Source organism: Gopherus flavomarginatus, chromosome 6, assembly GCF_025201925.1.
Source record: "Gopherus flavomarginatus isolate rGopFla2 chromosome 6, rGopFla2.mat.asm, whole genome shotgun sequence".
Taxonomy (NCBI): domain Eukaryota; kingdom Metazoa; phylum Chordata; order Testudines; family Testudinidae; genus Gopherus; species Gopherus flavomarginatus.
Genome location: NC_066622.1, coordinates 42,177,449 through 42,194,110, shown reverse-complemented (window position 1 = coordinate 42,194,110; position 16,662 = coordinate 42,177,449). Strand labels below are relative to the sequence as shown.

Below are 16,662 nucleotides of genomic sequence, written 5' to 3'. Positions count from 1 at the left end.
CACTCACCCAGTGCCCCCCACACCCATAGACCTCCCCACTGCCCACCATCTTCCTCACAGTCCCAACATCACAGCTGCACAGCACCTCATATTCCTAAGGGGATTCTGCACCAAAAAATTAAAAATTCTGTGCACAATATTTTAAAATTCAGCAAATTTTATTTGTCAATAAATAAATGAGGAGGCTCCAACCTGGCAGTGGGGAGCACAGGCCACTGGTTGCATGGAGGTGGGAGATCACCCTGCAGCCTCTCCCCATCCCACCCCTGGGACAGAGACTCAGCAGTGAGGCTGCACCCAACCCTGACACAGTTCAAAGTCCAGGTCTGCCCCCCTGTGCCAGGCACACTAGATGTGGGTGAGCCGGCTCAGCCCAGCAGCAGGATCCAAGTGCAGAGGGTCTTAGTGTGGGGGGATCCAGGTGGGGATAAGACTGTTCTCTGTGGGGCAGTCCGGGTGCGGGCGGTTCAGTGGGAGATCTGGATGCACAGAAGCTCATTGCGGGGTTCCAGTTGCAGGGGCAATGGGACTATGCAGAGGATCCAGGTGACAGTGTTTGGGGCTCCCCACTGCCTCTTTCCTCCTTCCCCCGCCACTGCTTCCTCTGCCCCCTTCTCTTCCCCATCCCATGCCCCTTTCCCACTGCCTCATCTCCTCCTCACCCCACCCCCTTCGTCCCCACTGCCTCTTTCCCCTTGCCTCCACTTCCCCCTACCCCTCTTCCCCAGCCCCTTCTCTTCCCCATGGCTTCATCTCCTCCCCACCCACCCCCTTCCTTCCTTCCTGCCTCTTGCCCCCTAGCCCCAGCCTGCCCCTTCCCTTCCCCACCATAGGCACTCACTATTGTACAGAAAACAGGATGGCTCCCAGCACACAGAAGGGAAGCTCAACCAGCACTAGGACCCAGAAAGGGGCATCTTCTGAGCACACCCTCTTATTTCAGCCAGGCAGCTCTGCGCTTGCAGAAAGGGGGGAGGCAGTGGCATGTGACTCAGTGTGCCCCCACGCCTCACCTCTGTTTGGGGGCACTGCCCCCCAAACTAAGCCCATGGGCATTCTCAGCTGCCACCCCCTTCCCTTTGCTTCTTGGTCACTTTTGAAAGGGAAGCAAAGAAATCTGCAGGGGATCTGTTTTCATTCTCCCAGGAACACCCCACATAGAACCCCACTGGCTAGTGCCCCCCACAGACCCTCCAGAGATCCACTCCCCCACACCCTTCCTGCCCCCCAGACACACTCACTGGCCTGCTGGAAGTGACTATGTCCATGCCTGGGCTGAGCTTGCAGCTCTGCTGGGTCTGGTCAGGGATCCCTCTGGCCCCTCGGAAGCGGCACAATCAGCCAGAAGAGAGCAGGAGCCTGGCCTGCCCTGGCCAGGTTCCCTCAGGACCCATATGCCTGGAGGGGCCCAGCCCACCACTCACACCCCAGGAGTTAGGTGGGAGAGAGGGGGGTGAAGAAGAGTGAGCAGTGGGTGGGGCCTCCACTGGGCAGAACCCAGGCAGAGCGGGTTGAAGAGGTGGGGCCACAGTCAGAACACCAGAGCCCCTTCTGAGTGTGAGCCCAGCACCATGGAGCCACTAGCACCATGGTAAACCTGGTACTCCCTACCAGGACTTATTAAAGTGGGTGGTCTCAAACTTGCGTATCCAAGCTGAAGTGGTCAGAGCCAACACATGGGTTACAGGACATTTGGTCATCAATGGGTCCCTCAAGCGTGCCTCTACTCCTTAACAAGGCAATCATGGACCGGTTAGAGCTCTCTGGCACACCCCCGCTTTCTTCCCTCCTCCAGCCGAAAGAATGGAGTGCAAATACTTTGTACTAGCCAAAGGCTATGAATTTCTATTTTCACATCCTCCTCCAGGATCTCTAATGGCGGTGGCCACCACCAATGAGAGGGAACATCAAGGTCAAGTGGGCCCCATGCCATAGGTAAAGGACCCCAAAGACTGGATTTTTTTGGCCAAAAAGCCTAATGATGCTTGGGTTACAATTCTGAATAAGCAGCAAAGAGTCCTGTGGTACCTAATAGACTAACAGTCGTATTGGAGCATGAGCTTTCGTGGGTGAATACCCACTTTGTCGGATGCATGTCTGAATAGCGAACCAGCAAGCTTTGCCAGGCCGCTATGTTTTAATATTCGGAAAGCAGTGCAAAAATGAAAGGACATGCTCCCTCAAGAGGCCAGATAGGAGTTGCTAGTTGAAGAAGGGAAGACAGTAGCCCAGGTCTCCCTGCAGGCAGGGGTGGCTCTAACTTTTTTGCCACCCCAAGCATGGCAGGCAGGCTGCCTTCGTTGGCTTGCCTGCGGAAGGTCTCCAGTCCCATGGATTCAGCAGCTTGCCTGCAGGAGGTCTGCTCACAGGGACTGGCAGGGCACCCCCCACGGTTTGCTGCCCCAAGCACGCGCTTGGAGCGCTGGTGCCTGGAGCCACTTCTGCCTGCAGGCAGCCTTGGATGCCACTGATTCTGCGGCCAGATCGATGGTTACGGCTGTTTCCATGCACAGAAGCTTGTGGTTACAGTCTTCAGGATTTCCCCAGGAGGTGCAGCAAACCCTCTAGGATCTCCCATTTGAAGGGCCATCGCTCTTTTCAGAGCAAACAGATGCCAGAGTCCATGGACTTAAGGACTCTAAGGCAACCCTAAAATCTATCAGTTTGTATATACCAGCAGTGTCCAGAAAATACTACAGGGCTGAACAGACTGGATGCTATTTCATGCAGCCTGCCAGGCAGGACCAGCAAAGAAGGCAGAATAAAGGGTTTGGGCATAGACTCAATGGTCTCAAGAAGAGCTCTCTTTTCATATCGGTATCAGGGAACTCAGGGTGGTCCGCCTAGCCTGCTAAGCATTCCTGCTCCACATTACAGACCCAGTGGTTTTGGTTCTCATGGACAATACAACTGCCATGTACTACATCAACAGTTACAGCACAGCACCTTCTCCCTCCCAACCCATTTCAGGAGGCAATTTGTCTGTGGGAGTTCTGCATCACACTCTCAGTTTATCTAGAAGCATCTTACCTGCCGGGTACATAGAACCAACGTGCGGCTCTTTCTCCACTCAAATGGTCTCTTTGACCATACTTTGCAAGGGACCTCTTCGTGTGTGTGTGTGTGACTCCCTGATAGACCTGTTTGTGACAACAGAAAATGCAGTTATGCTCCCTGCGAGGCCACACCCCCGGGTCTCTTATGGATGCCTTCCTGTTAGCATGGACAACTCACCTGTATGATGCCTTTTCCCACATTCAATTGATAAACAAGGTTCTGACAAAGATCAGGCAGGACCAAGCACAGGTCACTTCATAGCCCCAGTGTGGCCCAGACAGCAATGGTTCACTACCCCATTAAGCCTTTTGGTAGAGACCCCAATCCAACTTCTGCTACACTTGGACCTGGTTTCCTGAGACCACCGTCAGCTGTTCCACCCGAACCTCTGCTCTCTTCATCATCCGACACCCTGGAACTGCCATGGCTGAATCCTGAAGAGCATGGAGCAGGTCAGTAAAATTCTATTAGACAGTTATAAATCCTCCATCAGGGCAACTTACCTGGTTAAAGGGAAGTGATTCTCCACCTGGTCTTCCCAGCATAGTGTTCCACCTGCATAGTCCTCACTGCAACTTATTTTGGAGTACCTTCTGCTCTTGAACCAGCAAGGCCTGGCCTTTTCTTCAGTCAAGGTCCACCAGGCAGCCGTTTCAGCCTTCCATCCTAAAGTCGACAATAAGGTTGAGACTTTTTGCAAAAAATGGTAATCCGCTTTCTCAAAGGCCTGGAGAGGGTGTACTCTCTCAGGCAAAGGAGCCGATCCCTCCTTGGGACCTGAATGTCATCCTTTTAAAGCCTACAGACCTATCCTTTGAACCGCTAGCAACATGCTCATTGTTCTACCTCTCCTGGAAAGTGGCCTTCTTAATGGCCAGAGGATTTCGGAGATCTGAGCCCTCACATCAGAACCCCCCTACATAATCTTCTTCAAAGATAAAGTACAGCTGTGCCCACCTCCAAAGTTCCTTTCAAAAGTGGTCTCAAAATTGCACTGCATCCAAGCAATTTTTCTACCAGTATTCTATCCTATACTGCATGTGAATAAGGAGGAACAGTGCCCACACTCTTTGGAAGTTAGATGGGCCCTGGCATTTTATATTCAAAGTACCAAACTGTTCCACAGACCAACTCAGCTGTTCATAGCGATAGCAGAGAGAATTAAGGGACTCCCCATCTCTGCTCAGATGATTTAGTCTTGGATTACCTCATGTATATGCAGGGCTGGCTTTAGTTTTTTTGCCGCTCCAAGCAAAAAAAATTTTGGCTGCCCCCCGTCCCAGCCCTGGGCTCCCCACAGCACTTCTCTGCTGCCCCAGCCCTGGGCTCTTCCCCTCACCCACACCCCCTGCCGCCCCAGCGCTGGGCTTCCCTCTTCCCTCCCCCCGAGTGCCCTCTCCCCCCCCCTGCCACCCCAGCCCCGGGCTCCCCGCTACCCCCCCAGCAGTGCCTCCCCCCCACACCTCCTGCCGCCCCAGTCCTGGGCTCTCCCCACCCCCACCTGCACCCTCCTTCCGCCGCAGCCCTGGGTCACTGGTAACTCGCTCCCAGGGCAGGTCATTCAGCAGGAATTTTAGATGTGTACAGAACACAGACAGGATTGGTTCCCATATGGTTAAAGAACTGCAGTAAAGAGGAACAATTTTCAGCTTGTGTGATTGGAGGATATCTGGATGCATATTATAAGACTGTCCTACATCAATGAGAAAGAGTTGAGGTGCCTTTATTATTCTTTTGTTCCACTCTTTCTTTCTATGGAGAATTTGCCAATGCAATATCACTGTCTTCCTTTTAAACAAACAAACAAAACAAAGGCAATGGCTGTTGAAAATAGCAATTCCAGTCCTAATAACCACTGGGAAGCATTTCTTGCTCAATTTTATCCTACTTTTTCTACAGCAAGTTACAGTGGATCAGTATATTTGATTTTGGAGAAATGAAGTAACAGCTGCCCAAACTGAGCTTGAGCACTCCTGAATTTTGAGGTGTTCAAATCTGGAAGGCAGGTTCTGGGTGCGTGTGTGGTGGGGAGCTGTGGGCTCTGCGGGGGAGCACATCAGCATGTATGCAGCAGTGTGTCTGGCGCTGTGCAGAGCCAGACATGCTCGTCTGAGTGGCACGGTAAGGGGGCTAGAGGGTTGGAGAAGGGGTAGGCGGTTCTGGGGGGGCAGTCAAGGGACAGGGAGCAGGGGGAGTTAGATGGGTCAGGGGTTTGGGTGGGCAGTCACGGGACAGGCAGCGGTTGGATAGGCATGGGAGTCCCAGGGGTTCATCAGGGGACAGGTAGAGGCTGAGGTTCTAGGGGGGAAGTTGGGAGGGTCTCAGGAGAGGACAGTTGGGGACAAGGAGAAGGGAGGCTTAGTTGGGGCAGGGGTCCCAGGAGGGGGCAAAGAGGGGACAAGGCACAGCGGTGCTGAGATAGGGGGTGGGGTTCTGGGGGGGCAGTTAGGGGCAGGGGTCCCGGGAGGGGGTGATCAGGGGAGAGGGAGTGTGTGTGGGATGGGTTGGGCTTTCTGTCGGGGACAGTCAGAGGGAGTGGATAGTGGCAGGGTGGGGCTACCCTCCCTCCTTGTGGAGTGTCCTGTTTTTTGAATGTTAAAATATGGTGTCCCTACCATTCACAGCACTCACAGCACGCTGCCGCATGAGGTCCCCCTCCTTCCTTTCTAGTTGGTAGTGGCCAAGGGAATGCTGGGAAATGTAGTTCTTTCCCTGCTCCAGGGCTGGCTCTATAGGCAGGGAGCTAACCAAGGAACTACAGCTCCCAGAGCCCCCTGTTGGTTCTGCCGCCCCTGCAAATGGGCTGTCCCAAGCAGGTGCTTGCCTTACTGCTGCCTACAGCCAGCCGTGTGTATACAGGCATGATACAAACTTGTGGGAATCCCTCCTCTGGCTAACCTGACTGCTCATTCCACAAGATCTCAGGTGTCTTCCTAGCACAAATTCCTATTCAAGACATCGGCAGGGCAGCAACCTGGTCCTCAGTGCACACATTCTCGGTGCACTTTGCCATTACCCAACAGGGCAGAGATGAAGCCAACTTCGATCACGCAGTCAGCTTTTACTTGAACTCCGAGCCCACCTCCTGTGCAACCTGCTTGTGAGTCACCTACATTGGAATGGACATGTGCAAGCACTCGAAGAAAAAAACCCAATAGTTACTAACCTTTCTGTAACTTGTTCTTTGAGATGAGTTGCACATGTCCATTCCAAGACCACCCTCTGTCTCCGTCCCGTCTAATCCGAGGCAGTTGGTAAGAACACAAGCACTGACTTTTCAAACTGGTCTGTGGTGCTCGACCCCCGCCTCTGCCCCAGGCCCCGCCGCTTCACCCCTTCTCCCAAGGGCCCAATCCACCCTGCCTCTTCCTGCCTCCGCCCTGCCCCTTTCCGCTCAGTTCTGCCCTCTCCCCCGAGCATGCTGCATCCCAGCTCCTCTCCCTCCCTCCCAGCCTCCCTGAACACCGTAAAAAAGCTGTTTGCGGCAGCCAGGAGGCGTGGGGATGGAGGGGGGAGGCACTGATCCACGGGGCCACCAGCAGGAGAGTGGTGCCGGGGGTGGGGGTTGGCAGGAGCTGATGGGAGGCTGCCCCGGAACACCCACACAGTCGGAGCCTATGGGTAAGAAGAAACTGAAGGTGCGTGGCAGAACCGTTTATACCAGTGCTCTGAGCGCATGGCACCAGAGGGTGCTGGAGCTGACGTGCCGGATACCACGGTGGGAAAAAATTCCAGCAACTGTGTTCAGGATGTGCACACACCTACACTGGAGTGCAACACATCTTGAAGAACAACAGTTACAGAAAGTTTAGTAACCATTTCCCTCCACATTTTCTTTAAGATTTCAATTAAAGTTTTAACTGCGCCCAATACTGCTTATTTTGTATGATCTGAGAAAATCACAGTTTGAGGTGGTTAGGTTGTTTGGACTTTAATCAAGTAGATGAAATTGTAAAAAAATATTGTTGAATCAATAAAAGTACATAACTGAGGCAGTAGTGTCATCTTTATAGGGATAAGGAAGTCAAGGCTTTTAAGATTTGGTGACATGGAGGTTACAAAAGGATAATTTATTGTTTTGTGTTATGTTGCCATAAAATAAATGATAAAACTACCAGATAATTTTCAATAAATATGATAATTCGATCTCTCAAAATTTGGAAACACAATACAATGGATTAACAATAATTAACACAATAATACATGTCCTAATTTCAATTTAGTATTCTCTAAAAATTCTCAGACCCATTGACTTTAATCACAAATTTTTCACCCTGAGCTTTTTAAAGAAATCAATGTCTGTAGAACAAAATTTTCTAGTTGATGGCAAAAGATCTATTGGGAGATACTTACTAGTTTTAATAAATAATTAAATATTAGTCTCTATTTTACATCACCCTTTTTATCTTGAGAGAAGTGGAGATGTTAAGATATGCATACATCCCCTTGCCCTCCTCACAAACACATGCAATGTTTGTAGATCCAGTACAAAACAGAAATGTCTTTTGTTGCACTCAGAGCATAATATCATGACATTGGTTTTCAACTGTTAGAATACTGACTTCTTTCTCACTACAGGAAATGATTCACACTCCAATATCAATATGTGAGTTTAGCAAGAGGTCTGTGGCTGAAATTTTACCTCAGTAAACAAAATACTTTTGAACTTACTTCACAAAAATGTATTTACAGTTCAGCAAGGTTCCTGATAAACAGGGGTTAGTTGTGTAGCTCATTGTACATCATACCATCTAGTTTTGACACTGCTAGGGTATGAATAGGAAAATTATATGACAAAGAGTCTGATTCAAAGCCCATTGAACTCAGTGGAGAAACTCCCAGGGATTTCAGTGGGCTTTAGACTAGGCTCCAGGTGAGAATTAAGGCAGGATCAATGAGATCTTTGTCCCACTCTTTCAGGAGTGTGAAATGTAGCATTGAGTTAGAAGCAGAAAGAATAGCACAAACCTGGATAGCCACCTACTGCAGTCACAGGACTCAGGGAGGAGGAGATTCACCTTATGTCTATGCTTCTCTCCTTAATCCTTCGTGTCATATCAAAATGAAACCTGTGGTGGCACTCCCTGGAAGCATGTGACTCAGACTTCTTCAGCATGGCTGGGACACACTGTCAACTCTGCAAGAGTACCCAATGTTTTAGCTGGGAACCAAAGTTGGTAGCTAGGTCAAACAATGGAAGAATTCTACCATTGACTTAGCACTGTCTACACTGGGGCATAGGTCAGTCAGTTTAACTGTCTCTCAGGGGGTGTGAATTTTTCACACCTCTGAGTGACCTAGCAGGGTTGACCTAACTTTCTAGTGTAAACCAGCCCTTACATCTCTCCATGTGAGTTCAGTGTAAGCTTAAAAGTGTACAAAACTAAAAGTTGTTTTCATGGTGAAAATTTGTAAAGAAAATTATGGTGTAAAAGTAATGGGGAGCTATTAGTTTGCACAAGAACAGTCTCCACAAGTAGACTATTAGGAATACTATTTGGTTCTGTACTTTTTTCATTAAAACGTATCAATGGACATGTGTAATTTCCCCCAAGTTTAGTTTATTTTTAAATGAAGTATTACAGTTAATTTGATTTTGTACTGGGAGTGAAACGTCTGTATACAAAGTTTTCCTGATAAAATTATGGTAGTGCCAGATGCCACTATTTATAATTTTACATATTCATAAACAATCAACCAATATAGAAAAAATAAAGAAAATTTGGATAAAAGGAAAGCATAAATGAGGCAGAAATATAATTTAAACTTCCTATTCATAAGAAAGATGTAGCACATTATTGTTTTATATAAAAAAAGAACACTTCTTCTTTTCAATGTTTCAGCGTATGTGGTTTTGCTTAATAAGAAAATCCTATATTTTTGTCGGTGCATATATTTTGACTAAATAAGGAGAGAAGCATAAGCCATTTTAACCATAATTCATTTGCACAGTTAAAGTAAAATGGTGTTATAAAAAAATGAACCAGTCACACATACGTATCTAACACAAGATGTATAACAAAGGATCGGTGTCTCTTGTGGCAAAATTACACGTTTTATTTTCAGCCTTCCAGGTGCAGGTTTTCTTTTCATTCACATAGAAATTTTTGCTTTTTTATGAGACTGTTTAAAAGCCAAACTTGGAAACTATACAAATCATACAAATGTTCATTTATGCAAATAAGAATTTGTAAGCTCACATCTGCTTATGTGTCATCTTAACTGCCTTAATACTTTGAGTAGAGGGAAGAATTTTCGACAACAGAAAGGCAAAACTTCATAGACTACTTAATAAGAATGAAAAAAGCATAAAGAAAAATACTGGATTCTTTAAAGGGCCAAATTCAAAGGGTCAAAAGTGCTATTGTTTTTTTGTCAACTTCACTGAAAGTTTTGATTGAGTAAGGAGTTCTGGATTTTACCCTGTATTTTCAAAGAACAGTAATTTGTTTTGACTTTACTATATATTACAGGGGTGGCCAAACCGTGTCTCTTTTTCAGTCAAAGTGCGGTTTGTGGAGCTCCCTATGCTTCCACTCCGTTCTCCACCTACCAGACTGGGATGAGGGGAGCTTGGGGCTTCTGCCCTGAGTCAGACTGGTGGGACTAGGTGCTTCTGCCCTGTGGGGAAGAGTCTCTTAGGGATCCAGCCCTGCGGGGCATGCTTGCTGGGGATTGGGGCTTCATCAGGAGTGGGGCTGAAGCCCTGAGACCTGGCAGGCATGCCTGGCTCTTGAATTTCTGAAGATTATTGCATGCAGCTAGGAGAGTCAGTAAGTTTGGCCACCCTGGCATAGAATATATTTGAGTGTATATATGTTGCAGGAGGGGCAACAGTTGGGGTTCGTTTGCCTGGTGTGCGTATCCCCAATGACCACACTGGAGTGGAGAAGCAAGTATCTTTATTTGAGTCAAATAAGGTGCAAGGAGATATACAATCTCAGATCATGCACGAATCACTATCCGTTGTCATGTCTTATATAACTTACTTGTTTACAGAAATGTTCACAGGTGCTACAATTCATTATTTACAATTCATTAACTACCGGATCTTTTAATTAACTATATCCTTAACCCATACTACTGACCCCTCCCCCCTTTGATCGATTACATCTTGTACCATAAACAAAAGAACAAAAGAAAATGATAAATGATTACATGTACTCATGCTAACTTTAAAGGAACATATTGTTTAGCTCGAAAGGCAATCGTAGGCCTGAGAATGTAAACTTTTAACCCCATGCCATATTGCCAGTTACCTGGAGCCCTGCACCCCCCAACATATATATTAAATGTGTTGGCATAATATCAGACCAGGATTTGTTAGACAATTTGTGCTTTGAGAAATTGTATTAAACCAAAGGAGAAACAAGAAAAAATGTATTTTAAGGTGTTTGTATTGTAAAGCACTTCAAAAGCCTCACAACACCTCTGTAAGGTAGGTGATTACTCATTTAAAGATGAGTATCCTAAAGCATAGAGGTTACATGTCTTTCACACAGTTAAGAAGGGGAAACAAGAGGTTGTGGCTCCCTGACATCTGCTGTACCCATGAGGCAACAATATATGCAAAGAACAACTCAAATTATCTCCAATGTCTGTCTTAAAGGACATGTAGATAATCAGAGTATGTGATACATATAGTTTGACCCCTGTAAACATTTTGTATTCAGAGAATGTAAACAAATTTTGTATAAATTAAAATTCAGATACTGGGAATTTATGTGTTCCCCTTGTCTCAGAAATATAAGGGTGTGTGGCTTCTAGTATTTGTAGTCCCAGCAGCAATAACAAATTTGCACTAATCACTCACTGTTTGCGGAGGGTGCAACTACCATTAAAAGAGCAGCTTTGTTTTTAATCTTGTGGTTATAGCTCTATATATGGAAAAAAAAATCAAACACTCAGAGATATCATGCTACCATGCTACTCCTAAGATATTTGAGTTTCTCATGGGGTTGTGTGTAACCCGTGGGCACCCTGGTTGGCTCTCCAGGGGTGAAAACATGAATATGGACAGACTCCTTGTCAAACACAAACAGTATCGGCAAGAAATCTGCTTGACCAGTAATAAAGTCAGCTTCCTGTATAGGACATTCAGTTCCTCTTGAAAAGTGATTTGTGAGAAAATCAGCTTTCTTTTTCAAAAAACACATTTTTTTTGGCCCTTATGGTTGTGGAGAAAAACAAAAAAATATGGCTAAACTGCACACTGAAGGCTCAAAAAGCAGAAGGCAAATAAAAAGAACCCCAAAAATATTTTTTAAAATATGATTTTAAAACCAACCATAGTTTTTAAAGAGCCCAACTTGGGATTAGTTTTTTTTTTTAAGATTTGTGAGTGGTAATATAGAAAGTTTCCCCTGACAAGAGCAGCTGCTGCTGTTTCACCACATTAGGAATGAGGACAGCTCACACGCTAGGAGTAGCCTTTGCTACATTGTGCTTCAGGGTTGTAGATTTAATATCACACAGCAATAGTCCTTGCTCCAATCAAGCACAGTCACGGGGGTGTTCTTTGTGACTCACTAAACAGTGGAAGTGCAGACGGGCCCACTTTGAAGCTTAAGTGGAGCACCTTGCAAAACGTGTCCATCCCTTTACACTGAGATTCACAAGAGGTCACACTGGGGGGCGTGGGGTAGCCCGCACAATGTGCCCCTCCTAGCTCTGTGTGACAAGCTGCCAATGGGCGCATGCTAGCGGGTGCTCCATACCCTTGAGAATATGCCCTCCCATGGACTGACCCGCTCCTCCCCATGTCACCAGGAAGTGCCCGTTCTGCTCGGACAGTCGGAGCTGCGGGCTGCCTGTGCTAACGCGTCTCCCAGAGCCCAACGCTCCCGTTTCATTGTAGCCCCGCCCCCCGACTTGCCCATGCTCATGTTCTGAGCTCGACCCCTAGACTCCCGAGGGATGAAAAATAGGCGCCCGCCCCTGCCCCCACTAAAGATGGCGGACAAACTAGATCAGCCCCATATCGAATCCTCTCAGTGAAAGTGGAACGACGGCGTCCCACTAACCCAGCCTCTGCCCTAATCAAAGATGGCGTCTGGAGGAGCTGACTTAACTCAAGATAGCTGCCGACTGTCAACCAATCACGAGACTCTGGGCTGCCGGCTCAGGCTAGGGTTGTGTGAGCTCCGGCCACCTCTTACCCTCGCCGGCGGAGGGCGGGACTTCCTGTGGGAACCGGGCTGCCTGCGGGAGAGCGTGAACACCAGATGGTTGATTCGTGAGCGTTCGCTCAGAAGAACCACGGGGCCGGCGGGAGGGGGACGGAGACCTGCCCGTCGCCCGACGGGGACCGAGCGGGGGGCAGCCCGGGCGGGGGATGGACGCAGAGAAGATGGATGAGAATGAATGGAAATACCACGGGGAAGGGAACAAGAGCCTCGTCGTCTCCCACAGCCAGGTACGGGGGGCCGGAACCCCTCCCCCGCTCGGGGGGCCTGGCCCCGGCTCGCGCCCCGCGCGGGGCTGGTAACGGCTGCCGGGGGTGGCGGCTTGGGCCGCTTCGCTGTCGCTGTTGCGCACGAGCTGCTCCGAGCCCCTCCAACACGCCAGGGGTCGGAGGGCGCAGGTCAGAGGCCATGGCCCCCAGTGCTTAACGGGCTCCCTGCTCAGAGGGCAGGGAAGCCGGGGGTGGGCCCTAGGGGAGTCCCACGGCCTGTCGCCCCGTGTGGAGCGGGAGCAGCGAAGCTTACGAGGGTGTATGTGTGGGGGGTAATGTCCCCCACTGAGGGAGGGGGAAGTAAACCCCTAAATAAATTATCCTCCGCACCTTCACCTGTAGAGGGGCAGCAAGGGGTGGGGGCTTCAGGGAATTTTACCCCTTTTTGTAGTGGGAGACAGAGGTCTGTGGAAGGGATGAAGCTACAGGGAAATTGCATCCGCTCCCAATACTCTCATCTGAGAAGGGGAGCTGTGGGATGAAATCTTAGGACAAGTCTCCCCTGCTGCCTCTCTTTGCAGACGTAGAGAACTAGGATTACGTTTGAAAAGTGGTTTATTCCTTTGTTTTCATTCATGCCTTTAAAATATTCCAAATTTTTCCACACACAACCCGCCCTCCCCCAAGTGGAGAGACGGAGACTTTGCCTGGTGCTTTTTTTCATTTCCTGTACAGGTAGTTTCCCATTCTAATCATGTATCTAGGCTCCCATCTCCTGGTTTTCTTCCCCCGGATGGGGTGTGGTCTGGAGTGGAACTCTGCCACAACTGTGGAAGGAGCTAGCACAGATTGTTTACCTGGCATTTAAACCTGATGCCTTCCTTAAAGTCTGCACCTCCTTTTAAGGGGGAAAAGGAAAAGGACCTGATGAGTAGTCATTTAATATATTTTTGGCTGGGAAATGTGGGGGAAAGCACCAGGGAAAGTCTGTTACCTTATACTGTGGGTGAGGGAGGGAGGGAGAATGAATAAAGATGTGGAAAAACATTTTAAGGGGTGACAGAGGAGCACTAGTAATATCTCCTTCCCCCTCTCCACTAGAGAGAATTGAATTTGTGGCTAAGGCAATGGACTGGGATTAAGCAGATTTGGGTTTTGCTTTTGGCTTTGTTATAGACTTCGTCTGTGAAGAAGAAAGCATATCATTTAATCTCTGTGCCTCCATTTTCCATCTGTAAAAAGGGAATAAATCCATACCTCATTGGGGAATTGTGAGAATAAATTCATTAACCTTATATGCTCAGATGCTGGCGATGAACACCATAGAAAAGCTTATAAATACCTATGTGTATTCTGTACTGGATTAAAAAGGTGTGCAGTGATTTTACTGCTGCCAGGATATTATTACTCTTCTTCACTTCTCTTTTGCTGTGCATTTTTATTTATTGCAATTATTAGGCATCAAACTTTATACATGCTTTTAAGACAAATATATTAGTGGTTCTGGCAAGGTTTCTGTAGCTTGTATACTATTTCATTGGTAGCCTTGTATGCTAATTCCAGCATGATATAAGTGGCTGTTGTTTTCCAAGATATCTCTTATCTTCTGATACTGTTCATAGATTTAAAACAACCCTTTTTACTATTGGTAAGGCAGAGATGACCAAAGACAAGAGGAATTTGTGTAGGCATTTATGGTTTGAGCTGATAGTCCTTAAAACTTGCTCCACCTGTATTTTTACTGGTCCAGGACTGAATATATCAGGTTCTAATTCAGACCGGTGCAATTGCTTTTTTCCTTGTAATGTATTAATCAGCTTAGCTAATGAGAATTCAAAACCATACATAAAAATGTGCTAAGGCTATTGTGGCACTTATTTTTATTTCTCCCCTTAGGTTGAAAATTTTCATAAATAAGTTACTGAGAGGGTTGAATATAGATTTGCTCCTTACTTGCAATGTTAAGGGTTTTTTTTCTGTGCATTTCTTCAGGGTGCAATTTTAAAATTATCCAGTACAACATTCAGTAGTTGGATGGTTGGAATCTCAGAAACTGTGCTCCACTGTACTTATTCCAGGACCATGATGCATTTTAAACATGTAGAAAGTGTAGAGTCCTGCCTTAAATTCCGTATTACTGTCAAATCTCTCCAACACTATAAAAAAAGTTTGAGATGTTTGCAGTGCAAGTGGGAGGATGCATGTTGTTGCTCCAGTACAAACAGCATCATGCCAATGAAGCTTGCTTCTTAATATTTAGGTTTGTGGGTCGCTTATGAACTATTTTAATTTTAAAAAGTTAGAACATATTAAAGTACGGTTTAAATACTAGTTTAGTTTTGTTGCTGACAATCATGAGTCGTATGTGCTGTTGTCATTCTAATAGTCTGTTGTCAGTCAGCCTAGGGGTGTGCTAATGGAAGAGTTGCATACGCAAAGTAGTGACTAAATTTTTGTTCAGCCCAAGTATGTGTAACACTTTCTTGTATCTCGATTGTGCAACAATTGTATCTATGCTTAAATGCAGTTCTTGCTTCGCAGTGGGTGATACGTGAATTAACCTAAGTTGAGGCTGAAATACTGCTAAAAAGTCCTTGTCTCTTAAACTTTTTAAACTTGAATGTTAGCATATGAGATATCTGTCTTGGGATCATGGTTTGGTTGTCCTAGAATACTTGACACATCACTCATTCATAGGCAAGATTGCTTCCACTGGTGTGTGCACAATTGCACCTATGTTTGGATTAGACTTGCTTAAGGCAAGCCTAATCACACTATGGCCATGTCTACATCTAAAATTTTGCAGCGCTGGTTGTTGCAGCTGTATTAGTACAGCTGTATAGGGCCAGCGCTGCAGAGTGGCCACACTTACAGCAACCAGCGCTGCAAGTGGTGTTAGATGTGGCCACACTGCAGCGCTGTTGGGCGGCTTCAAGGGGTTTCGGGGAACGCGAGAGCAAACCGGGAAAGGAGACCAGCTTCGCCGCGGTTTGCTCTTGCGTTCCGCGAACCACCCTGCAAACCGCAGGGAAGGAGACCTGCTTGCTCGGGTTCGGGGAACGCGAGAGCAAACCGGGAAAGGAGACCAGCTTCGCCGCGGTTTGCTCTTGCGTTCCGCGAACCACCCTGCAAACCGCAGGGAAGGAGACCTGCTTGCTCGGGTTCGGGGAACGCGAGAGCAAACCGGGAAAGGAGACCAGCTTCGCCGCGGTTTGCTCTCGCGTTCCGCGAACCCCGAGCAAGCAGGTCTCCTTCCCTGCGGTTTGCAGGGTGGTTCCGGGAACGCGAGAGCAAACCGGGGAAGGAGACCAGCTTCGCCGCGGTTTGCTCTCGCGTTCCGCGAATCACCCTGCAAACCGCAGGGAAGGAGACCTGCTTGTTCGGGGAACGCGAGAGCAAACCGCGGCGAAGCTGGTCTCCTTCCCCGGTTTGCTCTCGCGTTCCCGGAACCACCCTGCAAACCGCAGGGAAGGAGACCTGCTTGCTCGGGGTTCGGGGAACGCGAGAGCAAGCCGGGGAAGGAGACCAGCTTGATTACCAGAGGCTTCCTCAGGTATGCTGGGATACCTGCTTATTCCACGGAGGTCAAGAAAAGCGCTGGTAAGTGTCTATACTTGATTACCAGCGCTGGATCACCAGCGCTGGATCCTCTACACCCGAGACAAAACGGGAGTACGGCCAGCGCTGCAAACAGGGAGTTGCAGCGCTGGTGGTGCCCTGCAGATGTGTACACCTCCTAAGTTGCAGCGCTGTAACTCCCTCACCAGCGCTGCAACTTTCTGATGTAGACAAGCCCTATGGTTTTCTCCTGTGCAGTACCAATGTGGGTAGGAATTGCAGGTATAGAAGGCCCTTCAGTGTGAATAGTCCCTTTATTACTATCTCACATTTTACCAATCAATCTTTAGGTAATCTGTCTAGTATTTTTCCCAGGTGGTCTTTTGAAATCTCCCGTAAGTTCCGAGCACTGTGCTGTGAACTGTGGAATATGTACCAGACGGCAATGCAGCCGCATCTATGCGGTGCAACACAAATGTGGATGTTGAGAAACGTTTTATCAGAAAGAGCAGGGTTAGTGTGGGTACCTTGCACCATTGATATCCGCACTGGTGCTATCCTTAGCCTTAGCAAACCGGTTTTTCTTCCTCACTCCCCCAGTTGAGCCAGGAGAATGAGACTTGCAAGCAATTGCTGTAATAAAGGTTTTCTAC

General features: G+C 47.8%; 1 protein-coding gene across 3 annotated transcripts in view; it reads left to right on the top strand.

The window, feature by feature from the left end:
• The first annotated feature begins 12,265 nt into the window (after positions 1 to 12,265).
• Positions 12,266 to 16,662, top strand: part of IPPK (inositol-pentakisphosphate 2-kinase) — a 104,028-nt gene continuing 99,631 nt past the window's right edge. For 2 of the 3 annotated variants that reach the window (XM_050957825.1, XM_050957824.1), the window contains exon 1: positions 12,266 to 12,472. In XM_050957825.1, coding sequence (XP_050813782.1) covers positions 12,392 to 12,472 — 81 coding nt within the window. In that variant the 5' untranslated portion in view covers positions 12,266 to 12,391. The remainder of the gene's footprint in view (positions 12,473 to 16,662) is intronic. The other variant, XM_050957826.1, reaches the window with a different exon arrangement.